The sequence below is a fragment of the Spermophilus citellus genome (assembly GCF_964194105.1).
Source record: "Spermophilus citellus genome assembly, chromosome: 4".
In the NCBI taxonomy this organism is placed as follows: Eukaryota; Metazoa; Chordata; class Mammalia; order Rodentia; family Sciuridae; genus Spermophilus; species Spermophilus citellus.
The window spans coordinates 23,326,446-23,353,814 of NC_138185.1; the positions used below are offsets into that span (position 1 = coordinate 23,326,446).

Here is a 27,369-nt window from a genome sequence, read left to right on the forward strand (position 1 = left end):
AGAATAGTGCCTGGCACTAGTGGAGATTCAATAAATTACTGCTAGTTCCAAGATAAAGTATTAATAAAAATAAGTGAGGGGGTGGGTATGTAGAACAGTGATAAACTGCTTGCCTAGCATGTGTGAGGCCCTGGGTTTGGTCACCAGCATTGGCTGGGGTGGGGGTCAAGGAACATAAGAATGTATGGGACATGCCATCACCTGTGTAAAAATAGAAGGAAAGAGAGATTTATGCATGTGTATGTTCATCTATGGACAGATTGCCTCTGGAAGTCACTCAAGATGCTGGTAACAGAGCAGGCCCAGTGGAAGTGCAATCCTGAAATCCCAGCTATGCAGGAGGCTGAGGCAAAAGGATAATGAGTTCAAGGGCAAGCTGGGCAACATAGCAAGACTTTATAAGTAAGAAAAGAGGGAAGAGAGGGAGAGAAGGGAAATGAGGGAAAGGAGGGAGAAGGAGAGACATGAGGAGAGAAGGGGAGTTGGGAGTCAGGGGAGATAAGGGTAGGGAAGGAGGGAGAGGGAAAGAAAGAGAAAGAAAAAGATGGTGGTAATAGTAATTGATGGAGGGACAGCCAAGAAAGGGAGGGACACTGATCCCCAAACATTTTTATTTTTCAGTACTCGGTATTGAGCCCAAGGGGCACTCTACCACTGAGGTACATGCCAAGCTATTTTTATTTTTTGAGACAAGGCCTTAACTAAGTTGCTGAAGCAGTCCTTGAACTTGAGATCCTCCTGCTCAGCCTCCCCAGTTTTTTCCCCTTATATTACCTTTTAATCATATGTATGTATAACTTATTTTTTAAAATGTGTGCTACTTGAATAAAGGTCACTTTCAGTATGATCCTTGATTTTAAAAAACAAAAGCCCCTACTCTGTACCAGTGGGACAGGACTTGAGTGAGGGCTGGTCCCCAGGTGCAAGTTCACTGCCTTCAAGCCTAGGTGGGGCAGCCCAAGTCTGAACCCTAGAGTACCCTCTTCCCTCCAGCCCAATGGTGGACAAGTATGACCATTCAAAACTATCCCAGAATAGATGGTATGGCAAAAGAGAGGCTTCCCAGCTTCCAGGCCAAGAAGTAGGAGGAGAGAGGGGAATGCAGGTTCCTAGCCTCTTCCCTGGCCCCAGACTCCAATCTTCAGCCCAAGCTATTCTTAGAGTCCAGATAATGCCAGCAGTTGCTGCTGCTCATATTTCCAGAACCACCCATTCCTGAGAGGCCCAATCCCACCCCCACCTCCTTTGTGTGCTGGGCTCCCTGACTGATATGGGTGTCCTGCTGGCTGTCTCCTCTACAGTGCATGGGCCGCACACAATCAGGCCACCATGAGTAGGTAAGCACCTGGGTGAAAGGTCCCTCCAACACTCCCCTTGCCAGGCAGCTAGGAGAGACAAGAAGGGCTACAGACATCTTAAGAAAAAAGATGTATTCCCAAGGGTGGCCATTCAGATAGTTTGGCCCAAACCCAAGATCTAAGCTATACTATGTATATGAATGAAAGGGATGAGCCAGGGGACCTGGGACAAGGGGAGGGCAGAAAAAGTAGCAGGGAAGGGCTACCCGAAGGTCACTGCTGGAGGAAGACAACAACAGGAGGTCTAGGAAAGAGGTGGTAGAAGAGGTCTGACTGTCGAACTCACTAGGTGACCTTAAGTAGAGTGCTTTTCCTCTTGGAGCTTCAACTTCCCTCATAAATTGGGCATAAACTTATCTCACTGAGGTACTAAATATATTTAATGAAATAATGTATGTAAGGAGCTGAGACTGTGCCTGATCTACAACAGACACCATGATGACAGTATCATTAGCTCCTTAAGAGCAGGCAATGTTTCTTTTTTAGCTTTGCAACTGCAGGGACTTCTCAAATCTTTGCTCTGCCATTTGCAAGCTAAGTGGCCCTGAATAAATTGCATTACCTCTCAGAGCCTTGGGTTCCTTCTCTGCAAAATGAATATACAAAGAGTATCTGTCTTGGAGTATTGAGAGAGATAACTGAAACAGTGCTTAGCCCATGGTAAGAGGTCAATGGTGTGAACAGGTGAGGCTGTGGCCATGTGTACCCTGAGGTCTATGTGGGGAAACCCTGTGTCTGTCACTCTGCAGGTGGAATTTGAGACTGTGCCTGGGGCAGTCAAAATTCTGTAAGAGAGGTCCTTCCTAGTGGCCCCAACCCAAGGGAAGGAAGTCCCAGGACCTTGTAAAATCACTGTGATGCTACCCCTCAAATCCTGTGCCAAAGCCCAGGCCCTGCCTGGGGTCCTCAAGACCAGGATGGACTTGCCTCAGCTTCCTATTTAGTTCAATCCAACAAATACTCCCTGATGTCCCCCACCCTGGAGCTGGGCTTGTTCCTAAGGTTTAGTAACCTCAGACTGGCATGAAAACACAGACGGTTAATAATAAATGACAGGGCTGGAAATGTAGTTCAGTCACAGAGAATGTGCCTGGCATGAGCAAGGCCCTCAGTTTATCTCTGATACCATCACAAAACTTAATAAATAAAATAACATGGGGCTGGGGTTGTGGCTCAGTGGTAGAGCGCTCGCCTAGCACATGCGAGGCCCTGGGTTTGATCCTCAGCACCATTAAAAATAAATAAATAAATAAATAAAAGGTACTGTGTACAACTAAAAGAAATAAATGTTAAAAAAAAAATGCTGCTCCCCGGGAACAGCATTTAACCTCACCTGGTAGAATAAAGAATGGGGGAAGGACTTTTCTCTTCAGTAAAATATCAACTAGAAATGGAGTGTAAGGGTGAGGAGAGTTATGGCTCTGCTCTAACAGTCTTGGTCAATCAGCTTGGGAGCTGAGGGAACAGAGACACTCATAAGATTAAGCTGGGAACCTACCTGATAGATCTAATGGTATCCCAGCTCCACCCTGAGTATACCAAGTAACTTGTTTCCTCCCCAGTCTCATGGCATATGGTTCATCTCTCTATGAAGCTAAAAACTCAAGGACAAGAGTCATCCTCAAGCACAGTCTTGAGTTTTTATGTATTAAAAATTTTATTATTAAAATTAACTCTATTGTTCTCTCTAATGCTTCAAACCTTAAATTTTCTTTTTTTTTTCTTTTTTGGTTGCAGTGCTGGGGATTGTACCAAGGGCCTTGTGCATGCTAGGTAAGCACTCTACCACTGAGTTATACCCACAGCACAAATTTTATTTCTTAATTGAAAATTTCTATTGAAATATTCACGTGCAGTTTTAAGAATATAGAAAAATAGGTGCTGGGGTTATGGCTCAACGGTAGAGCACTCGCCTACCATGTGCGAGGCACTGGGTTTGATCCTCAGCACCACATAAAAATAAATAAATAAAATAAAGGTATTGGGTCCAACTACAACTAAAAAAAATGTAAAAAAAAATATAGAAAATACCAACATTAATAATAATTAATTGATACTGATATAATTTATCAATCTTATTCAGATGTACCCAGTTTTACATATACTAGTGTGTGTGTGTGTGTGTGTGTGTGTGTATGCACACATGCATTAAGTTCTTTAGTTTTATCACCTGTGTAGGTTTGTGGATCCACCATCACCAAGATGTTGGATGTTATTCTTTTATAATTGCACCAACCTCCCTACCATCCTCAACCCTTGGCAAACACCAATACATCCTTCATTTCTAAAATTATCCAATAATGGGATATAAATGAAATTATACAGCATGTAATCTTTTGAGACTATTTTTTTCCACTAAGCATAATTCCCTGGAGATTAATCCAATTTGTTGCTTATATCAAGTTTGTGCATTTTTATTGCTGTGTAGCAATCTGTGGTATGGATACAGTGCAGTTTGTTTAACTATTCAAGTGTTGAAGGGTATTTGGATAGCCCTCAGTTTGACGTACTATAGTGTCCTGGGCCACTGAGGCCATCCCCACCCAAACATACCTGGAGAAGCAGGTGGGACACAGCTTCCAAGTTCTTGTTCCAGCTTTCTAAGGACAGGTGCCCAAAATGGTCTTCACCTGCCTCCCCTTGCCCATACCAGATAATGGAATTCAGCCACTCCCAAGTATGCCAACACCCAATCCTTAGGGACAAGTAAGAAGAGAATATCATTGAGTCCCCAGACCTTATTTAGACTTGAAGACTATAGACTTGTATGTTGGCCCCAGCTACGAGGCCCAGCATGACCTGCCCCAGACTCATCTTGGGTAGCTCCTCCTTCTCACTCATTCTACTCCAGTTACACTGGCCTTCTGGGAGCTTATAAACTACTAATAAGCTCCTCTCTGTCTCAGGGACTTCGCATCTTCTACTCTCTCCACGTGGAATCTTCTTTCCCTAAACTAGGACAAGGCTGCCTCCATCTTTCCCTTCAAGTGTCAGATCAGTTGTCACTTCCTCAAAGGGATCTTCATGATGATATTAACTAAATTAGGTCCTTTCTCTTTATGTTTTCTTATCCAGCTCTGTACGACATACCCTGATTTTTAAATTTATTACATTTATTACTTGGCTTCTTTATTTATCATGTGTCTCCACTACAAGATTAGGTATTTCTTAAGAATTAGGAGCAGGCAAACACGTAACAATTATGCCACAAGACATCCAACTAGCATGCCACATACATGGAGAATGTTCTTAAGAATTCACTGTGATGGGAAACATTACATTCTCAAAAATATTTTTTTCTCTTCTTCATGTTATTGGTAGTTCTGAATGTTAGATATTTTTTCCATGGGGTCAAAAGGTACCTAATTATATGATTGTGAGTGGAAAAATAAGGGACAGAATTCAGGTACTGGCTGTTTTTCCATTTTCATTTGTGTGTGCATTTTTAATATAAATGCAGGGATGTGAAGCATTAATGCAAGTCAAAATGTTTCAGTGAACAAGTTTCAGCAATTCAATTTTACAATTATAAATAAAACTGTTAAATTTTTCTGGGCAATGCAAGCATTTGGATTTTTTTAAGCAAGTAAATTTCTCATTGACAGTAATTAAATGGTATTTGTAGCATTTTTATCAAATAGTAGATTCCATCCACTCACTATACTTTTCTGAGTTGTCCTACATGCAAGTACATGTTTTTTATGTTGTCTGTCTTCTGTGCTGTTCTTATAAGTCTGCTATTAAAATACATTAAACTATAAAACAAAAAACAAGAATTAGGAGCAGCAGATGGCACTGTGATACCCCAGCAACCAGAATGGGCCTGGGTACAGAGGAACCGCCATGAGTGGCTGCTGAATGGGCCATGTCTGCTGAGGTGGGACAACTGCTTTTAAGAATCATCTTCTCCATGTGCCTCTCACTCTGCTCCCGGCTGTTCCCTCCATGCAAGACCCAGAAAACATTGTGACCCCTTTTTCTCTTCCACCCCAGCTGGGCAAGGCTCTCCCTTCTTTGTCTCCTGGGCTCATCTGAAACCAAGCTAACAATACAGCATGATGATTAAGAACACTAGAGTCTGACTATCTGTGTGTAAATCCTCAGTGGCTGTTCCTTTGAGACAGCACCTGTCCCATTTGGAATTAAATGAGGTTAATACACATTTTATTAAAAAACAAGCACAGGGCTGGGGATGCAGCTCAAGCGGTAGCGCGCTCGCCTCGCATGCGTGCGGCCTGGGTTCGATCCTCAGCACCACATACCAACAAAGATGTTGTGTCCGCCGAGAACTAAAAAAAAAATATTAAAAATTCTCTCTCTCACTCTCTCTCCTCTCTCACTCTCTCTTTAAAAAAAAAAAACAAGCACAATAGCTAGCACATAGCACATAATAAGTATTTAGTAGATGATCATTACTTTTCTTTTTCTTACTATCATCATCTCCAAATTCAGAATAATCCAGAAAAGTGCATGACCCACTAACACCGAGATCATGAGAAGGAAAAGGGTCATTTCTAAGACTGTGGGCCACCATTCTCATCTTAAGGCAATTCCCTTCTGGCCTTGCTGTTTGTGCAGCCCCTTCCCCTCTTGGTGAAAGTTCAGAGAGATGGAAGAGCAGGACTTTAACCTCTCCTTCACTAGTTTCAAGATGATAATTGTCCTCTCCCACATGCAGAGTTATCAACCTGCCCCAACATTCCCTAGCTCCATGGTCTCCCTACAAATCGCCAACACAATCTGAGCCCAGAGCCCTGCCATCATCCAACAGGCAGAGTTATTTCCTCACCAAAGAGCCGTGCACACTCTGCTTTCTGGCATCCGTGTACCCAGCCATGCAAATATTTAATGAAAAATAAGTTTTGCTATTAATATGTGAAATCACAATGAAATCATTTCACAATCACTAGACTGGCAAAAAGGATTAAACTTCTGAAAATTTTATATCTTGATGAAGACACAGAACAAGGGCAATTCGAACACATTGCTTGCAGGAATGCAAATTGGTAAAAAAAAAAACTGGGGGAGAGAAATTTTATATTATCTAGCAAATTGCTCATGACCTTAACATTTAAAGAGGTACTCACTAGACTGTGTCATGTGCAATGGAAAAAATACTAAAGAAAACCCAATGGACCATTCATAGGAGAATAGAGAGACAAACGTGGTGCTTTTATGCAATGAGATCTATAGAGCTGTGAAAATGCATGAACCGGAATTACCCTTATAACATGAATGACTCTCGACATAGCACTAAATGAGAAAAGCAAGCTGCACAAACATACAGGTGATATGTTATCACCTAAAGTCCAAACACCTAAGAATCAATCAATGGGATAGATTCAAACTAAGAAGTTTCTTCTCAGCAAAGGAAACAATCACTAACGTGAAGAGAGAGCCTACAGAATGGGAAAAAATCTTTACTACACACACCTCAGATAGAGCACCAATCTTTAGGATATATAAAGAACTCAAACACACACACACACACACCAAAAAAAAAAAAACAAAAAACAAATAACCCAATCAATAAATGGGCTAAGAAACTGAACAGACACTTCACAGCAGAAGAAATACAATTGATCAACAAACATATGGAAAAATGTTCATCATCTCTAGCAATTAGAGAAATGCAAATCAAACCTACTCTAAGATTTCATCTCACTCCAGTCAGAATGGCAATTATTAAGAATACAAGCAATAATAAGGGTTGGTGAGGATGTGTGGGGAAAGGCACACTCATACATTGCTGGTGGGGCTGAAAATTGGTGCAACCACTCCGCAAAGCAGTGTGAAGATTCCTCAGAAAACTTGGAATGGAACCACCATTTGACCCAGGTATTCCACTCCTCAGTTTATACCCAAAGGACTTAAAATCAGCTTATTACAGTGACACAGCCACATCAATGCTTATAGCAGCTCAATTCCCAATAGCTAAACTATGAAACCAACCTAGATGCCCTTCAACAGATAAAAGGATAAAGAAAATGTGGTACATATACACAATGGAATATTACTCAGCCTTGAAGAAAAATGAAATTATGGCATTTTCTGGTAAATGGATGGAACTAGAGAACATTATGCTAAGTGAAATAAGGCAATCCCCAAAAACTAAAGGCCAAATGTTTTATCTGATAAGTGGATGCTGATCCATAGTTGGGGGGGATTAAAGAAGAATGAAAGAATTTTGGATTGTACAGAGGGCAGTTTGGGGAGGTGTGTGAGGACAGGAAGAACAGTAGAATGAGACAGACATTATTACCCTATATACACTTATAATTACACTACTGGTGTGATTCCGCACCATGTATTGCCAGAGGAGTGAGAAGTTGTGCTCCATTTGTGTACAATGTGTCAAAATCCATTCTACTGTCATATATAGTTAAAACAAATTAAAAAACAAAAATAGAAGGGAGACCAGGAGAATAGAAGAAGGGGATCAGGAGGAGGGAGAGGAGGGAAAGAGGAGGTACTGGGGAATGAAATTGATCAAATTACACTGTTTTATTGTGTGCACATATGAATATATAACTGATCCCGGATTCCAACATGGCGGCGGGTGCGGAGAGATCAAGTCTCTGACCTCTTCAGCTGTGCAGGCATAGGGAGTTGTAAACAATCTAAATTCTGTTTGCTCAGGATCACTAGGCAATGCTGAACTGACATGGATCGGGGACGAACAGTCTGGGCCTCTCAGAACACACACTGAGCCAGGATCGGCTGAATTCAAGCTCCCTTCGCCTCCTTCCCGCAGACAAACAGCTGTGACTCAGCACTAATCCATCCGGCTGAAACAACTGGTCGGCCCTTCTGTTCCTACGGAGGTAAATGCCAACCGAGCCTTCATAGGTAGTGGCCACAGGTTTGAAACGGGGCTTGGGAGAGACAGTAAGGACCCACCCGTTGCATTGGTCACCCGGCAAAGGGAAACGAACTGTCGCCATTTGCAAGAGATACCACCATGGCAGAGAACTGACGTCACCAGACTGCAGCGGAGGAGATAACTTCATTGAAACCTGCGGCTACAGGTGTGTAATTCCGTAACCTTCCCTCTCCACACATTGGGGAAACCTTAAGGGCCCCTCCCAGCTCTCCCATAAGGGCCCCTCCCAGCTCTCCTGTGAGCGTGATAGCCAGACCAAGGGAATCAGACGTGGCGCGGAACCCGTGGCGCGGAATTCCCGGCTACCGCTCCCACCAGTGCTGACAACTGAGGTCTCTTGCACCAGCTACCGGGGGCGTGGCTACCGGAGGGCAAGTAAAATTCGCTGAGGATTCTCAGCCCCAAGCTCTACAAACTTAGGGTCTGAGGGAATGGCAAACTGGAAGAGTGTGCCCAGTCGTTCATGAAAACAGGGCTCCCGGGAGCAGCAGACCTGGCGTGTAGCCAGTATTGTGGTGAGCGGCACCCATGAGAGGGGCCTGGCTAGAGGAAAAGTGGAGAAGTGACTAGACACAAGAGGAGGCCCTAGGCACGCAGGATTAGAGACTCGCCCAGTCCGGGAAGAGGAGCTGCTGCACAGTGATTGGTTCCCGCATATTGACAGAAGAAACTTGGCCTGGTGGGCACAGCGCCACCTACTGGAAGAGAAGTTAATCAAACTCTAAGACTGCATTTATTAGTTTTTTTTCTCTCTCTTTTTTTTTGATTTGGGTTTTTTCTTTCATTTTCATTTTTCTTTCTTGTTGTTTTTTAAATTTTTTTTACAATTTTTTTTAAAATTTTTTTCTTCTAATTTTAATTTTAATTTTTTTAAATTTTTTTTTTCTTTTTTTATTTCCTATTTTTTTCTTCTTTTGTCTTTTCATTTCTTTTCAATTTTCTTATTCCCCCTTCCTTGAATTCTACCTGCTTACTCTCATTCTCTTTAGTGACTTCTTCCCTTCCCTTCTAATACCTTTTCTCCCAAGCATCAAATAAATTTATAGGAGTAAACAGTAACTCAGCAGTCAAACAGAACAAGAAGTAACATGAGCAACTTGAAAAAGCAAGGAAGAAAAGGAGTACAAACAATGCAGGACAGCCTAAATATTCAGGAGGACCTAGAGTCATCAGAAAAATGGTCATATAAAGAATTCAAGGAACACCTTAGACAGATGGAATGGAACCTTAAAGAGGATACGAGACAGCAAATTCAAGCAGTGAAAGAACACATTGAGAATGAATTACATAAACGGATAAAAGAAGAAGTTAAGCATCTTTATCAGGAGATAGAGATTATAAAAAATAATCAAACAATAATTCTAGAAATGAAGGAAACGATAAACCAAATTAAAAACTCAATTGAGAGTATCACTAACAGAGTGGAGCAAGTAGAAGCCAGAACGTCAGATAATGAAGACCAAATATATCATCTTGAAAAGAGTCTAGCCAACTCAGAAAGGCTGGTAAAAAATCACGAGAAAAACATCCAAGAGTTATGGGATAACATAAAAAAACCAAACTTACAAGTCATCGGGATAGAAGAAGGTACAGAGATTCAAACCAAGGGAATGAGTAACCTGCTGAATGAAATAATTACAGAAAACTTTCCAGAAATAAAAAAGGAAACAGATATACAAATTGAAGATGCATACAGGACACCGAGCACACAAAATCACAGTAGACCAACGCCAAGACACATTGTTATGAAGATATCCAATATACAAAACAAAGAGAAAATATTAAAAGCTACAAGAGAAAGGAGACAGATTACATTCAGGGGTAAACCAATAAGGTTAACAACGGATTTTTCATCACACACACTGAAAGCAAGAAGGTCATGGAACAATGTATTTCAAACACTGAAAGACAATGGATGCCAACCAAGAATTCTGTATCCAGCAAAATTAAGCTTCAGGTATGACAACGAAATAAAAATCTTTCATGATAAACAAAAATTAAAAGAATTTTCAGCCAGAAAACCAGCATTGCAAAGCATTTTGAGCAAAACACTACACGAGGAAGAAATGAAAAACAATAACCAAAACCATCAGTGGGAAGTGCCTCGGTAAAGACAGAGGGCGAGGGGAAAGATAATCATGGAGAAACAAACTAATTTTTTTTAAAAAAGGATAAATAATCAAACATGGCTGGAAGTACAAACCATATATCAATAGTAACTCTGAATGTTAATGGCTTAAACTCTCCAATAAAGCGACATAGGCTGGTATCATGGATTAAAAAAACAAATCCAACAATATGCTGCCTCCAGGAGACACATCTGATTGGAAAAGACATACACAGGCTGAAGGTGAAAGGATGGGAAAAAATATACCACGCACACGGTCCTCGTAAGCAAGCAGGAGTGGCCATCCTCATATCTAATAAAATCGACTTCAAGACTAAGTTAATCAAAAGGGATAAGGAAGGACATTATATACTGTTAAAAGGAACCATTCACCAACAAGACATAACAATTATCAATATTTATGCACCAAATAATGGTGCTGCAACATTCATAAAACAAATTCTCCTCAAGTTCAAGAATCAAATAGACCACAACACAATAATTATGGGTGACTTCAACATACCTCTCTCACCATTGGACAGATCCTCCAAACAAAAGATGAATAAAGAAACTATAGAACTCAATACCACAATCAATAACCTAGACTTAACTGACATATATAGAATATACCAACCATCATCAAATGGATATACTTTTTTCTCAGCAGCACATGGATCCTTCTCAAAAATAGACCATATATTATGCCATAGGGCATCCCTCAGTAAATATAAAGGGGTGGAGATAATACCATGCATTTTATCTGATCATAATGGAATGAAACTGGAAATCAATGATAAAAGAAGGAAGGAAAAATCCTACATCACATGGAAAATGAACAATATGTTACGGAATGATCAATGGGTTACAGAAGACATAAAGGAGGAAATAAAAAAGTTCTTAGAGATAAATGAAAATACAGACACAACATATCGGAATCTATGGGACACAATGAAAGCAGTTTTAAGAGGGAAATTCATCGCCTGGTGGTCATTCCTCAAAAAAAGAAAAAAATAACAAATAAATGAGCTCACACTTCATCTCAAAGCCCTAGAAAAAGAAGAGCAAACCAACAGCAAATGTAGCAGAAGGCAAGAAATAATTAAAATCAGAGCGGAAATCAATGAAATTGAAACAAAAGAAACTATTGAAAAAATTAACAAAACTAAAAGTTGGTTCCTCGAAAAAATAAATAAGATCGACAGACCTTTAGCCATGCTAACGAAGAGAAGAAGAGAGAGAACTCAAATTACTAACATATGGGATGAAAAAGGCAATATCACAACAGATGCTACAGAAATACAGAAGACAATTAGAAATTATTTTGAAAACCTATATTCCAATAAAATAGAAGATAGTGAAGACATCGATAAATTTCTTAAGTCATATGATTTGCCCAGACTGGGTCAGAAGGATACACAGAATTTGAACAGACCAATATCAATGGATGAAATTGAAGAAGCAATCAAAAGACTACCAACCAAGAAAAGCCCAGGACTGGATGGGTATACAGCGGAGTTTTACAAAACCTTTAAAAAGAATTAATACCAATACTTTTCAAGTTATTTCAGGAAATAGAAAAAGAGGGAGCTCTTCCAAATTCATTCTATGAGGCCAACATCACCCTGATTCCGAAACCAGACAAAGACACCTCAAAGAAAGAAAACTACAGACCAATATCTCTAGTGAACCTAGATGCAAAAATCCTCAATAAAATTCTGGCGAATCGAATACAAAAACACATCAAAAAAATTGTGCACCATGATCAAGTAGGATTCATCCCTGGGATGCAAGGATGGTTCAATATACGGAAATCAATAAATGCTATTCACCACATCAATAGACTTAAAGATAAGAACCATACGATCATCTCGATAGACGCAGAGAAAGCATTCTACAAAGTACAGCATCCCTTTATGTTCAAAACATTAGAAAAACTAGGGATAACAGGAACTTACCTTGACATTGTAAAAGCTATCTATGCTAAGCCTCAGGCTAGCATCATTCTGAATGGACAAAAGTTGAAGGCATTCCCTCTAAAATCTGGAACAAGACAGGGATGCCCTCTCTCACCACTTCTATTTAATTTAGTCCTTGAAATACTAGCCAGAGCAATTAGACAGACAAAAGAAATTAAAGGCATAAAAATAGGAAAAGAAGAACTTAAATTATCACTATTTGCGGACGACATGATTCTATACCTAGAAGACCCAAAAGGATCTACAAAGAAACTACTAGAACTAATAAATGAATTCAGCAAAGTGGCAGGATATAAAATCAACACGCATAAATCAAAGGCATTTCTGTATATCAGCGACAAAACTTCTGAAATGGAAATGAGGAAAAACACTCCATTCACAATATCCTCAAAAAAAATAAAATACTTGGGAATCAACCTAACAAAAGAGGTGAATGATTTATACAATGAAAACTACAGAACCCTAAAGAGAGAAATAGAAGAAGATCTTAGAAGATGGAAAAATATACCCTGTTCATGGATAGGCAGAACTAACATTATCAAAATGGCAATATTACCAAAAGTTCTCTATAGGTTTAATGCAATGCCAATCAAAATCCCAACGGCATTTCTTGTAGAAATAGATAAAGCAATCATGAAATTCATATGGAAAAATAAAAGACCCAGAATAGCAAAAGCAATTCTAAGCAGGAAGTGTGAATCAGGCGGTATAGCGATACCAGATTTCAAACTATATTACAGAGCAATAGTGACAAAAACAGCATGGTACTGGTACCAAAACAGGCGGGTGGACCAATGGTATAGAATAGAGGACACAGAGACTAATCCACAAAGTTACAACTATCTTATATTTGATAAAGGGGCTAAAAGCATGCAATGGAGGAAGGATAGCATCTTCAACAAATGGTGTTGGGAAAACTGGAAATCCACATGCAACAAAATGAAACTGAATCCCTTTCTCTCGCCATGCACAAAAGTTAACTCAAAATGGATCAAGGAGCTTGATATCAAATCAGAGACTCTGCGTCTGATAGAAGAAAAAGTTGGCTCCGATCTACATATTGTGGGGTCGGGCTCCAAATTCCTTAATAGGACACCCATAGCACAAGAGTTAATAACAAGAATCAACAAATGGGAGTTACTTAAACTAAAAAGTTTTTTCTCAGCAAGAGAAACAATAAGAGAGGTAAATAGGGAGCCTACATCCTGGGAACAAATTTTTACTCCTCACACTTCAGATAGAGCCCTAATATCCAGAGTATACAAAGAACTCAAAAAATTAGACAATAAGATAACAAATAACCCAATCAACAAATGGGCCAAGGACCTGAACAGACACTTCTCAGAGGAGGATATACAATCAATCAACAAGTACATGAAAAAATGCTCACCATCTCTAGCAGTCAGAGAAATGCAAATCAAAACCACCCTAAGATACCATCTCACTCCAGTAAGATTGGCAGCCACTATGAAGTCAAACATCAACAAGTGCTGGCGAGGATGTGGAGAAAAGGGTACACTTGTACATTGTTGGTGGGACTGCAAATTGGTGCGGCCAATTTGGAAAGCAGTTTGGAGATTCCTGGGAAAGCTGGGAATGGAACCACCATTTGACCCTGCTATTGCCCTTCTTGGACTATTCCCTGAAGACCTTAGAAGAGCATGCTACAGGGATACTGCCACATCGATGTTCATAGCAGCACAATTCACAATTGCTAGACTGTGGAACCAACCCAGATGCCCTTCAATAGATGAATGGATAAAAAAAATGTGGCATTTATACACCATGGAATATTACGCAGCACTAAAAAAAGACAAAATCATGGAATTTGCAGGGAAATGGATGGCACTAGAGCAGGTTATGCTTAGTGAAGCTAGCCAATCCCTAAAAAACAAATACCAAATGTCTTCTTTGATATAATGAGAGCAACTATGAACAGAGTAGGGAGGAAGAGCAGGAAGAAAAGATTAACTTTAAACAGAGACATGAGATGGGAGGGAAAGAGAGAGAAAAGGGAAATTGCATGGAAATGAAGGGAGACCCTCATTGCTATACAAAATTACATATAAGAGGTTGTGAGGGGAATGGGAAAATAAACAAGGAGAGAAATGAATTACAGTAGATGGGGTAGAGAGAGAAGATGTGAGGGAAGGGGAGGGGAGATAGTAGGGGATAGGAAAGGTAGCAGAATACAACAGTTACTAATAGGGCATCATGTAAAATTGTGGATGTGTAACCGACGTGATTTTGCAATGTGCATTTGGGGTAAAATTGGGAGTTCATAACCCACTTCAATCTAATGTATGAAATATGATATGTCAAGAGCTTTGTAATGTTGTGAACAACCAATAAAAAAATAAATAAATAAAAACAAATCCCACTATTATGTATAATTATAATGCACCAATAAAAGGGGAAAAATTAAATTTAATTATATTTTTTAAAAATTGAGCCAGACTTAGTTTTTCAATCTATTTGCTCACTTTTGTTTTGAACAAAGTCATTTAACATTTGGACAAAGGGATATTTGGAAAAACAGTGTCATCATAAAGTTTCATTTATGTTTATAAAAAACAAAGTCCAAACAACTTGAAAAGCAGTATCATATATGATTTTGAAACATACCTAGTAAAGGAATAAAAAAAAGCACAAGACCTAACTCATGTCATATAAAAAATTAACTTGAAATAAGTAAGACTTACATATGAATTAAAACTATAAAAATCCTAGAAGAAAACCTAGGCTTTTCTTTATTCTTGGATTAGGTAATAGTTTCTTAGATATGAGATGCAAAGCACAACCAACCAAAGAAAAAACTAGATAAACTGGATTTCATAAAAATTTAAAAACATTTGTGCTTCAAAAGACACAATTGGAAGGACAACTATAGAATGGGATACATCTCCCCAGATAAGAGGGGATTGCTATATTAGCAATGTTTTATTTCATAATCTGTATAGTAGGTATGTGGGTGTTCATTACATTAATATTTATATCTTTTGCAATGTTATCATAATTAACAAAAGTTAAAAATTATTTACTGAGTTTAGACCTAGATTAAGCACTGAACTACGGGGGGTGGTTCAATGAAGAGTAAAACCAGTTCCCATCCTGTCCAAAAGTAAGTGGAGAAGTAATAAGTATAGAATATAGTATAAGTAAGCCATTTTACTTCTGGGCTTCTCTTTGCTCACAAAAAAATGAGAGCTAGATTAGAAGCTTGTAAGTAGAAGGTCTCTGAGGATCCTGCACCCTAGATGTGTGTGTCCCCTTTGTCAGCCCACAGCTCCTCCACGAGTTCATCATGTACAACGAGAGCATGGCCCTAGAGCCATTCCTGGTGCCATCAGTCACTGAGAGCGGGCCCAAAGCAAAGTCCCAGTCTCTAAGTCTGTGTCTTCTCAGTAAAATAAGAACAGTAACGTTTCCCTCCCAGCACTGCAGGAATGTAAATGAGATAGCACATATAAAGTGTCAGGACAGGCCTGGCACACAGTAAATCCTCAACACATGGGAGAGTCCTCACTTTGATTCCACAGGCATTTCCTGAGCAGCACCACTGGGCCAGGCCATGCTGGGGGACAGAAGGCAGAGGAATTCCACTGTGAATGACCAAAAGAGTGGCCTCCAGCCATCTGGGGAAATATTCTCATAAATAATGATGCCAGGCAGGGTGTTGTCACTTGCTAAAAAGAGATAACAGGCATGTGCACAGATGCAGAACACGTGCAATGCAGACATTGGGAATGGGAGGTGTCCCAATCAAAAGGCCCAGTCCAGACTTGGAAAGAGGCCCTCACGAGGGCAAAAACAAGGCACAAAGTTAAGGGACAGATTTCCATTCACACTGCAGTGCAGCCCTCCTTGTATTTTTTTTTCACCTAATTTATACTCCAATGTTCCCACAAACTCTAGAACAGAGATGTCAATGAATTCAACAGTCAGCTTGGGAAAATATGAGTTCATGGACATTCTAAGGTAGCGGGGTGGGGAGGCAAATGTCTAACAGTGCCAAGCAATCTTATCTGGCAAGTCAGGACACTCTTCAAGCCTCCACTTCTCTCATTGTAAAATGGAGACGATAGTCGGGAGCAGTGGCACATGCCTGTAATCCAAGTTCAAGGCTAGCCTCCACAATTTAGCAAGACCCTGTCTCAAAATTAAAAATAAAAAATTAAAGGTCTGGGGATGTGGCTCAGTGGTAAAGTGCCCTTGGGTTTAATTCACATTACCAAAGAGAGAGAGAGAGAGAGAGAGAGAGAGAGAGAGAGAGAGAGAGAGAGAGAGAGGAAAAAAAGAGAGACTCACACAAACCATAAGACTACTGACCTTATACAGTAGCCCCCCACTAGGGTTGTGGCTAAAAGTGATGTAATGACTGTAAAGTCATTAGCCAAGGACCTGGAACTTAATGACCAGATCAATGAAGAGTAGTTAACTTTAGGAAAAAAACAGATTCCATTTTGAAAATTAGGCAAGTAAGATTCAGAAGTGAGATGACTTGCCCATAATCACAGTGGTAGGTTGTGGAGTGAGGATTTACATCCAGATCTGAGACACCAAAAGCTCAGTGCATCATCATCTCCCTCTGCTCCAGAATCTACAGGTTCCCTGTAGTCCAGTAAATGGAATCCATCCTTGCCATGGAGTAAGGACCCAACAAAGGCTTGGTGCCAGGAAGACCCTAGGTAAGTTCCCTCATCCTGAGTTTCTTTTATTTTTTTAACTTTATTTTGTTTATTTATTTTTATGTAGTGCTAAGGATTGAACCCAGTGCCTCACATGTGTGACGCAAGCGTTCTGCCACTGAGCCACGACCCTAGCCCTCATCCTGAGTTTCTTGATCTGAGATTCCCAAGAGGGTCTGAGAAGATCTGGGGATTCCTCCACATAGTACATGCAAAATTTTGTGTCTAATGAAGATTCTTGAAGGAATCTAAGTATCAAAATTAACAAAACACTGGACTCACTTAGTATGTTTTCTTATCCATTCAATGGAGAAAACAGAATTTATCTTGAAAGACTGAGGACATTAAATGAGATAATTTGTGAAAAGTACCTGAAACATCCTAAATTCTCAATAAACATCAGTATCCAGTCATCCTCCCTTCCTAACCTATTTCCATCATTCGTCAAATGTTATTGAGCATCTACTATGCGGCAGGAAGCATTTCAGGTGCTGGGAAAAATGTGAAAAGTGTGAAAAGTGGTGAAAAGACAATATTGGCTCGATTTTGATGGAGCTCACATTTCAGCAGAGGGAAACAACAGACAAATAAAAGTAATAATTTCAGGTACTAATCACTATTAGAACACTCACAGGGTTATGTAATACATATTGGTGGGGTGGGATGGGGTGGCAACTAAGGAGAAAACACCTGAAAGACAAGGATATTGGTCATGCCAGTTGTAAGGGCAAAGCATGTCGGTAGAGGGAGCAAGAAAGGCAAAGCCCTGCTAAAAAGACCTAGACCCACCACAAACTGGGTCACTTTGAACAAGGCACTTAACTTCTGAGGTTCAGCTGCCACACCTACAAAATGAGAATTAAGCAGCCTTATCTGCTACAATGTGAGGGGATTCAACCAAAGGGCTGTTAAGGTCTGGAATCCTCCCTAAATCTCACCAACAGATAACCCATACATGTCATTGGGCACCCATCTTGGAAGTGGGGAACCTGCACAGAAAACCCTGGGTCCCATTTTTTAATTTTTACATTCATGCTGTGTTAGAAATAACTTTTGTTTCTGGTTAATACAGAGACCTTTTTTTTTCCTGTCAGTTGAGGACTGTTATGATAATACTACTTCATATCCCCCCTGAGGTACAGAAACAAACATTTCGTGTAACTTAACTAAAATTCTCATTAGGTGCTTCAAATTGCAAACAATTCTCTCCTAACCTAGGGAGAAGAAACAGTTATGACGTTGGAGGCTGCCAGGAATAAGGTAGGATCATGAATCCATATATTAAAAAAATAAAAAGTAAAAAATCCAAACTTCCCCAGATCCTGATGCAAGAGACATCCGAAGAGTTTGAGAAACACTGGGTCACCCTCGAACACTCCTAACTTCAAAATTCCAGGAAAAATGAAAATGCGTTCCTTCTGCTTCTAAGGCTTGCCATACTGCTAACCTAGGTGAAAAAAATCAGGTGTGTTTTTCTGGAATTTGTCGGGTCTGGGAAAATAACCTGGGTTCCAATGCTGGCTCAGCGCCTAACAAGCCACAGCGACCTTGTCCCCGCCCCTAAGACTCTCTTACCACGCCCACCCCCGCCCCTATCACCCGTGTGTCCCTGAGATCGTGACTGTCCCACCTGAGCATTAGTTTCCCCATCTTACACTGGACGTCGACAGCTCTGATGCTCTATGAACTGAGCATACCCGCAGCACCCCGCCGACCCAGCCTGACCCCTCCTTGTACTTCCCAAGTCCAGGTCCGCCTGAGTGCAGGAGAGAAACCCTTAAAACTAAGATCGCCCTCACGCGGACTGCCCCTTCCCGGCCGCCGTCCACCTCCACCGGCACTGGTCTCTTCCCCGCCCTACCCTTTAATCCTAACGGGGGCGGTCCGCGCAAGCGCACAGACCTGCCCCGAGACCCCGCCCCCTAAGTCTTGGGTAACGGCGCGAGGGGCCTGAGTGCGGTGCGCGACGGGACCACGAACTAGTAGGTTGGGGGCTCGGCAACGGCGGCTGGCGAGGGTCATATTTCCTCTGGAGGAAAGCTGTGAGGGAGGGGTCAGGCCAGCAATTGGAACGCAGAGATCTGGAGCTCTTGTAGCGCAAATCCATCTGAGGCACTGGGAAACTTGTGTCCAGTGAGGGGGGTTGGGCTAGCGCGTGTTAATCCCAGATTTTCCAGATCGGGCGGGTGTCGGGGACACAGAGCTATTGAGACTAGAATCAGGGTTTAAAGGGAAAAAAATTAAAAAAGAAAAAACTGGGAGCGATTAGAAACAAACTTTGTTCCTGGTGGGAGCGAGCGGGCCAGTCGAGGACAAGCTAAGACGGGAGAACACGTCTTTGCCCAGAGCTCTGGGCAGGCACGGGCCTCGCCCTGGTGATAAAGTCCGACCGGCTTTCCTTGTGGGCATTGGTGATTGACTTATTTAAGGTTCATTGAATACAGTTGTAAGCGTTAGCATCAGCTAGAAACGTAACCAACACAAATGCATTTGCAGTGGTACCGAGGAAATCAATGGACTGTAGAAGCCCAGGATAGAGAAGAACAGAGAAAGCTACCCAAACTAAATCAGAATGGGGGCGAATGTTCCCAAGGGGAAACAGCACCTGCCAAGGCCTGGAACAGGGAGCAAGGCTGGTGCATCATGAAGATGCTTCTTTCTGAATCTGGTTGGTGCACAGGGAAGAGAAGACGGTGGGCGGAGCTCTGCTACTAACAGTGGAGATGCACAGGGAAGAATTCAAAACTATGTATTTAGGCAGCAGAATCCACAGGGTTGGAGTAGAATGGAGAGAAGTACACGAGAGGCTTGGGTGCCAGGGTGAGGTTCATCAGAGAAGCAGATTTTTGTGGAGACAACCAAAAAAAATTCTCTGGTTGTGTGGAGATTTCCAGGAAGCGTTGGATATTTGACTTTGACCATCAGGAAAGTACTGCTGTGAGAATATAGATTTGAGCATCATCAGCAAAACAGAAATAAGGCACAAGGATGGAGACTATAGAATGAGAAAAAAAAGGTCCCAGTTAGAACTTTCGAAGTGATGGTCTTTTTTTATGATCCCAGTATCTAGCCTAAGGCCTGGCTTTACGTGCAAATCAGTGTTTGCCAACTAAACAAAAGCCCAGCAGCTGACAGTTGGAATCCCATAGGTATGGAGAGATGCAGACTAAGGGAGTATCTTTATTTCTCTAATGTCAAAGTCATGGGTTCTTGTCTTGGTTCTACTGCCTGGCTGCTATATGACCAGTTTAAAAAATAAAAAAACCTCAGGTGTAGAACTGTGCTATGGTTTGGATACCATTTGAGTGTATCCCCAAGGGGTTCATGTATTGGGGGCTTGGTCCCCATGCACAGTATGGTGATGTTGAGAGGTGGTGGGACTTTTTTTAAAGATGGGGACCTAGTAGACCTGGGTTGTAGCTCAGTGGTAGAACACTTGCCTAGCACGTGTGAGGCGCTGGGTTAGATCCTCAGCACCACATTAAAAAATAAATAAATAAATAGAGATATTGTGTCCATCTACAGCTTAAAAAATTTTTTTTAAAGATGAGACTTAGTCCTTATGTCACTGGGGTAGCTGGTCTTGGAAGGAATTAAGATAGTATTTGTGGGACCCAGAGTTAGTTCTCAAGGGAGTAAGTTGTTATAAGAATGATCTTAGCTGAGTGTAGTGGTACATGCCTATAATCCCAACTATTCAGGAGACTGAAGAAGGAGGATCACAAGTTTTGAGGTCAGCCTGGACAATTTAGTCCCTTATATCAAAAAGAAAAAAGGACTGGGGATATAGCTTATAACATGTGCAAAGTCCTATAGTCAATCTCCAGTACTGTAAAAATAAAAAATAAAGAGAGTGAGACTGTTTGGGTGCAGTACTTGTAATCCCAGCAACTCGGGAGGCTGAGGCAGGAGGATTACAAGTTTGAGGCCAGTCTCAGGAATTTAGTGAGACCTATGCAACTTAGTGAGACCCTGTCTCAAAATAAAAAATTAAAAGGGCTGGGGATGTGGCTCAGAGATGAAGTGTCCCTGGGTTCAATACCCACTATCAGAAAAGAGTGAGGCTAACCTCAGAATCACTTTCTTTGGCTCCCCCTCAGTTGCATTCCCGCCTTTGTAATGCCATCTGCATGAGGACCTCACCAAAGCCACTGCCATGTCCTTGAATCTCCAAAACTGTGAGCTAAATAAACCTCTTTATAAAGTTATCCAGTCTCAGGTATTTCATTATAGTAACAGAAAATAGAATAACACAAGCACCAAACACTGCTGAGAAACTTCACACAGATTTTTCTCATTTAATCCATATAGTAAATTTACTTCTAAGGGAAATAATATTGTGTACTCAAACGCAGGTCTGACAGACTCCAGAGCCTTGTTCTTTACTATGACTATTGTCATCTGTCACCCAACAGGGATGTCATCAGGGCTCTCTTGAGATCACATGCTCATTGTTTCAAAACATTGTGCTGAGGCCAGCAGACTTGCACAATTGGCCTAACACTAGCTCTGTCATGAGAAGGGGGCAGAGCTGAATGCGATGTAGGTTACCTCTCATTTACTGACTCTCTTCCTGGGGACCACTGAGTTGAGCAGACATGTTCTGCTCTCAAAATTAAATGACAATAGGTCAGAACAAAACCAGTACTGGCAATTCCATTTTTATCTAGGGCTTTCTAGATTCCCAAGGCCTGATGCCAAATGAATGAGTAGCAAGCTGTGAGTTAGTACACCTCTGTGTGTCTTTGAGCAATCAGTCAGATTTCTTCTATTACACTATGTACTTGGGTTTCTGTTTTTTGGTGTTTGTTTGTTTGTTTGTTTTTCAATTTGGTACTGGAGATTGAACCTTGGGCACTTTACCATTGAGCTGCATCTCCACCCCTTTTTATTGTGAGACAGGGTCTTGCTTAGTTGCCCAGGGTGACCTCAAACTTGTGATCCTCCTGCCTCAGCCTCCTGAGTCGCTGGGATTACAGGCATGTGCCATTGTGCTTGGTGGTTTCAGTCATTTCTATTCTGCTAATGTGATTTCTCAAAAATTTTTTCTCTTAAAAAAATAAATATTTAAAAATATTTTTTTTCTCATTAGATACTGTAATGATAGATATCCATACATAGAATGTAATTGTTTTCTCTTAACATGTTTTTTTTTTAATATTTATTTTTTTTTTAGTTCTCGACGGACACAACATCTTTGTTGGTATGTGGTGCTGAGGATCGAACCTGGGCCGCACGCATGCAAGGCGAGCGCGCTACAGCTTGAGCCACATCCCCAGCCCCTTCTCTTAACATGTTTGATTTTGATTAGTATGAGGGAGGAGTTCACCTTCTCTGCACTTCATGGTATTCCACAAAAGGCTCCCTCCCTGCCTCCTATGTAATTATTTGAGATCTGCTGACATGGGTTGTTGAAATAAGAAGGGAAATTAATCTACTGTAATGGTCCCCATCCCAAGAAGACTCATAAAAAATGTAAGCTTCAACCTCTTCCTCCTGTTGGACCTTTTTGAATCAGAATCTCTGGAGTAGAGTCTCAGAATATATGTATTTTCTTCAAGCAACCTAGAATGTTTATCTACTTTTTTTTTTTTTTTTTTTTTGGATGCTGGGGACTGAACCCAACCAGGGCCTTGTGCATGCAAGGCAAGTACTCTACCAACTGAGCTATATCCCCAGCCCTGTTTGTCCACTTTTGGAAACAACTAATTTCTCCCATGCCTCTTGTTTTAAACAGGGAATCTGTATCTCTAGGAAGGGAGGGAACTTGTCCCAATCACATATGACATTAGTGCTTCTTTCTCCAACGAAGAGTATTAGGCTAGAGTACAGAGACCTGAGTTCAAGTCTAGGCTTTACCAGTCAGTACATAGGGCAAGACATTTCATTTTCAGAGCTCCATTTCCTTACTGTGAGAATAATGTTATTGCTGTATTAGAAATCAAAAGAGAGAATGGCCATGGAAATACTTGGTTAAGCTGTTTTGTGTATATGGAAGTGAAGAGCTGGGACTAGCCAGTGTTCACTTCTCTGTACCACAGTGTCTTTTCAGGGTACCCAACCAAGGTATTACAGTGTTTCAGTGGTTGATGGGCCCCAGGCCATGTGTCACCAAGTTCTCTGTCACAGGTTGGGATGGCCACCAGCTGGGGGAGCCTCTTGCAAGATGAGCAGCTGCTGGAAGAGTTGGCTCGGCAGGCTGTGGACCGGGCCCTGGCTGAGGGCGTGTTGCTCCGGACCACACAGGAGCCCAGTTCCTCAGATGTAAGTCCTAGAGCCTCCCCACAACCTGACTACCCTTCTCCAATTCCCCTGCCCATTGCCTGGCCCTGCCAGACTGAGGGGAGATCTTTTGGCTCAGAGACCACATCTCTTTTGCTTTATTTTATTTTCTTCAATACTTAAAATTGACCTCAAGACATATATAAAGTAAAAATACAGCATGCTGGAATAATCAAATTTAAATCGGGGGCTCAAAGTATGACTTAGGCAAGTTACTTAACTTCTCTCAGCTGCAAATAATGGGAGCTACCTAGTTGGGTAGGTAAAGAAGATAATTCACATAAAGCACTCTGTCTAGGGAGCAAGTATTATACACACACACACATACATATATTTTAAGTTGTCAATGAACTTTTATTTATTGATACGTGGTGCTGAGAATCAAACCTAGTGCCTCACACATGGTAGGCAAGTGCTCTGCCACTGAGCCACAACCTCAACCCAGGAGCTAGTATTTTTTAAGCCCTCCCTAATCACACTACCTTCTCAGTAATTGGTTTGAGATATATCCTTTCAAGTCGTTTTCTGTAGAAATTCATAGTTTAAGAAAAAACAAACTGGATCATACATATTATTCTATGATATATTTTTGGTTTTTGTTTTTACAGACTCCCTTAGAAGTCTTTTTAACATCTTCCATAGAGTCGGTATCTCTCTGATGCTTAGTATTCCAGATGTAGATGGGTCACAACTTAACTTTTCTCTCTTGTTGGCCATCTAGGTGACTTCTGATATAACAGATAACACAACAGGGCTAGGGTGAGGGTTAGGGTTAACTACAGAACACACAACAGGGAATATCCACATACATGCCTATTTAGGCCCCTCTATAAGTGTTTCTCTAGGGTTGATATTTAAAAGTAGAACTGCTGAGTGCAAACCATATATATATATATATATTTTTTTTTTTTTTTTTTTAATCTCATCCTTCAGATGGGCATCGAGCTTGTACCATCATGTCCCACTAGGCAGGCTGAGGCAAGAAGATCAATTGAGCCCACCGATTTAAGACCAGCTAGAGCAATATAGTGAGAACTCATCTCAAATAAATAAACAAAAACCCCTCTTCCTTAAAAAACAAAACTTGTCTCTTTTGTTACTAGGTAATATATTTTCATAGTTCAAAGTTTAAAAGAACCCAAAATTCAAAAGTTATGATTTACAATTTAACCTTCCTTTCCACATTCCCTAGCTACCCAATCCCCTATCCTGAAGGCAGTCTATGTTTTAGTATTTTTATTTATCCTTTCAAGTAGTTGATTCCTAACAGGTAAATAACTATATAGACTTTTTCTCATTTTTAACACAAAGAAGCTTTCTAGACAAGCTTTTTTGTACACTTTTGTTTTTGTTTTGTTTTATTTGTTATTTTTGTTTTGTTTTTGTGATACTGGGGATTGAACCCAGGGGAGCTCTACTGACCGTTTTGATTAATTTTTAAAAATATTTCCTTTTTTTTTTACCTGTAAATGCCATAATTTTATTCTCTTTTAATCCTTGCTAAAATATTTCCTTAATTGCCGCTTTTTTCTTTATTAACCACTTTGCTCCAAGTTTAGTTAATGGAATCATGGATTGTCTAGTCTCATGGCCTAGGAAAATTTTCCAGTTGCCTGCTGATATACTGCCATGGAGCCATTAATTAATAAGTTCCAAGTGAGCCCTGAATTAGATACAGAAATTTGTTAAACAGTGATTATTTCTGAAAATGTAAAAAATAGATTTAAGGCAGATGGTAACCTAAGAGTCGCTCAAGTATTAAAATGGCACTATGAAGGGATTGGTAGAGTGCTTGCCTCATATGCATAAGGCTCTGAGCTCAATCCCCAGCAACACACACACACACACACACACACACACACACACACACCAAAAAAAGCATCGTTGAAATGGTTCATAGCAAAAACCAATTTCCTTCCTTCCTTCCTTCCTTCCTTCCTTCCTTCCTTCCTTCCTTCCTTCCTTCCTTCTTTCTTTCTTTCTTTCTTTCTTTCTTTCTTTCTGTTGGTAGTTTCCTCTTTTTATAAATGCCAGGTTTGCGGGGCTGGAGTGGGGGGGACTTGTTATAAAACTCTGTTTTCTATTAGTTTGTGTGAAACCATTCATTCAATAGAGAACAGATTGGGGCATGGAAACTGCCTGGTTAGGCCACGTGGAGGCAAGTCCCCTCAAACAATCCACCAGAGGAAAAATGCCTTCTAGTGCCACATGACCTGCAAGTCTAGTTCCCTTGATTCTACTGAGTGCCTGGAAAGATAGTAAAGTTACAAGCTCACTCTAGAAAAGTATGAAAATGGCTTGGAAAAGGAGCACTGCCTGTTGATTTTAGCAGCTTTTTTTAAAAAAACTAGGGCAATTTATTTATCATGCACATACCACAGAAAAATTATCCCCAAAAAATGTCATGCAGAAAATTTAGATATATAATAGAAAAATACAGACCCAAAGTAGACAAAAATATGAGTTATGTTAAGAAATATGCAAAATAATTTCACTATAAAATATCTCGATTTGCATGTATTAATATTTCGTATGAACCAGATCTAATTGCTCTGATAAATCTCTACTTACATGTTTTAGAATATCTTTTAAGCCATATAAGTTGTATTCATGTATCCATGCATAAGCTATCCTGCTTATGAAGCCAAGATACTATAAGATTAATAAAGTAATTTTTAAAAATCTCAAGTCACAGATTAACAATGTATCCTCAAGTTTTCTGAACTGTATGCTACTAAAAGTAACCTATGTTCATGCAATCTGCCTTTTCAGATGTATATATAAGTCAATGATTGGTTGTCAAAAGCAATAATGTTAGAAATCCTAAGTCAAATTATTCATAGGACTGGATCATAATGTGTGCTTTAAACTGACATACTAACTTTGCAATCTATATTTTGTGAGAGAACAGGTAATTCTAGCACCTAAAGAACTACATCATATGGAATGGGGATGACCTCAGTGGCACTCTTCACTTTGGTTTATCCAGGCTATTGCTTTCAGTCCTACATTGAGGCCTCCTTGTATATCAGTTTTTAATGTGTCCCCAGCCATCTCCCAGTCCCCAGGCTAGTATGGGCCAACTGGAGAGTCCAGACTCAGTAATATGACCCAAGCATATGAGAATGGCCATCATCTAAAGCGGGCTGATACTGTAAAAGGCCTGCCTCTGGCTTTGGCAATAAAATTCCTTGGTTTGTGAGCCTAGATTTGGTGAATTGTTTTGCCTGAATCTAGGATGCAACATATTTTCCCATTTAAGCCTTTATTTCTTCTGTTAATAAATAGGTTTATGTAAAGCTCCAACACTTAGTCTTTCTGGGAATTAATGGAGCCTAGGAAAGGCACAATCCTCAATGAGATTTCTTTTTTTTTTTATTAGTTGCTTATGACAATACAATGATCTTGACATATCATACATTTAAACAGGAAGTGTGTGTGCATATGTGTGTGTGATTTCATTCCAAATCTTTTTATGTTTTTGGTTTTTCTTTTGTGGTGCTGGGGATCGAACCCAGGGCCTTCTGCATACAAGGTAAGCACTCTACCAACTGAGCTATATCCCCAGCCCTCATTCCATATCTTTACCTGTTGCCTGCTCTATGTCAGACCATCCTAGATACTGAGAATAGAGGTAAGTCAGCCAGAAGCCCAAGCCTCTGGAGCTCAGGGTTTATTTGGAGAACATACCCAACACAAAATTAAATAATGTCAAAATTAAATATGAGAAAGCATAGTTGCACAATATTAGTATTTACTGTGTCATGCACTATTCTAAACACTTGGGAATTGCTGACTCATTTAACAGAAATGAGAAAACCACAGTCCAGAGAAGTTAAGTAACTTGCCTGAGGTCATTTAAATGATGGAATAATTGGCAGAGCCAGAATTGAAACCCAAGGGGTTTGGCTTCTGAGACCGTGCTCTGAACATCTGAGCTTTACTGCCTCTCTTAAGACACATGGAAGAAGGAGTAATTCATTATGATTAGAAGGTTGAGATGAGGGGTGGTATTGCTAGATCTTAAAAGACAGATAGGGGAAAGAAACAGCATAGCAGAGGCCCAAAAGTAGGC

General features: G+C 40.5%; 1 protein-coding gene and 1 long non-coding RNA gene across 6 annotated transcripts in view; both read left to right on the plus strand.

Annotated features, from left to right (window-relative positions):
* The first annotated feature begins 605 nt into the window (after window positions 1-605).
* Window positions 606-17,013, plus strand: LOC308647935. Its single transcript, XR_014021737.1, has 3 exons — window positions 606-1,337; window positions 3,096-3,131; window positions 16,922-17,013. It is a non-coding gene; the product is annotated as an uncharacterized lncRNA (long non-coding RNA).
* Window positions 17,014-18,253: 1,240 nt separating this feature from the next.
* Window positions 18,254-27,369, plus strand: part of GSS (glutathione synthetase) — a 29,105-nt gene continuing 19,989 nt past the window's right edge. The window contains exons 1-2 of one of the 5 annotated variants that reach the window (XM_081292473.1): window positions 18,254-18,272; window positions 23,142-23,276. In XM_081292473.1, the coding sequence (XP_081148599.1) occupies window positions 23,148-23,276 (129 nt within the window). In that variant the 5' untranslated portion in view covers window positions 18,254-18,272; window positions 23,142-23,147. Of the gene's footprint in view, window positions 18,273-18,910; window positions 19,024-21,112; window positions 21,191-23,141; window positions 23,277-26,812; window positions 26,830-27,369 lie in introns of those variants that run through there. The other 4 variants (XM_081292474.1, XM_081292476.1, XM_081292475.1 and 1 more) reach the window with 4 other exon arrangements.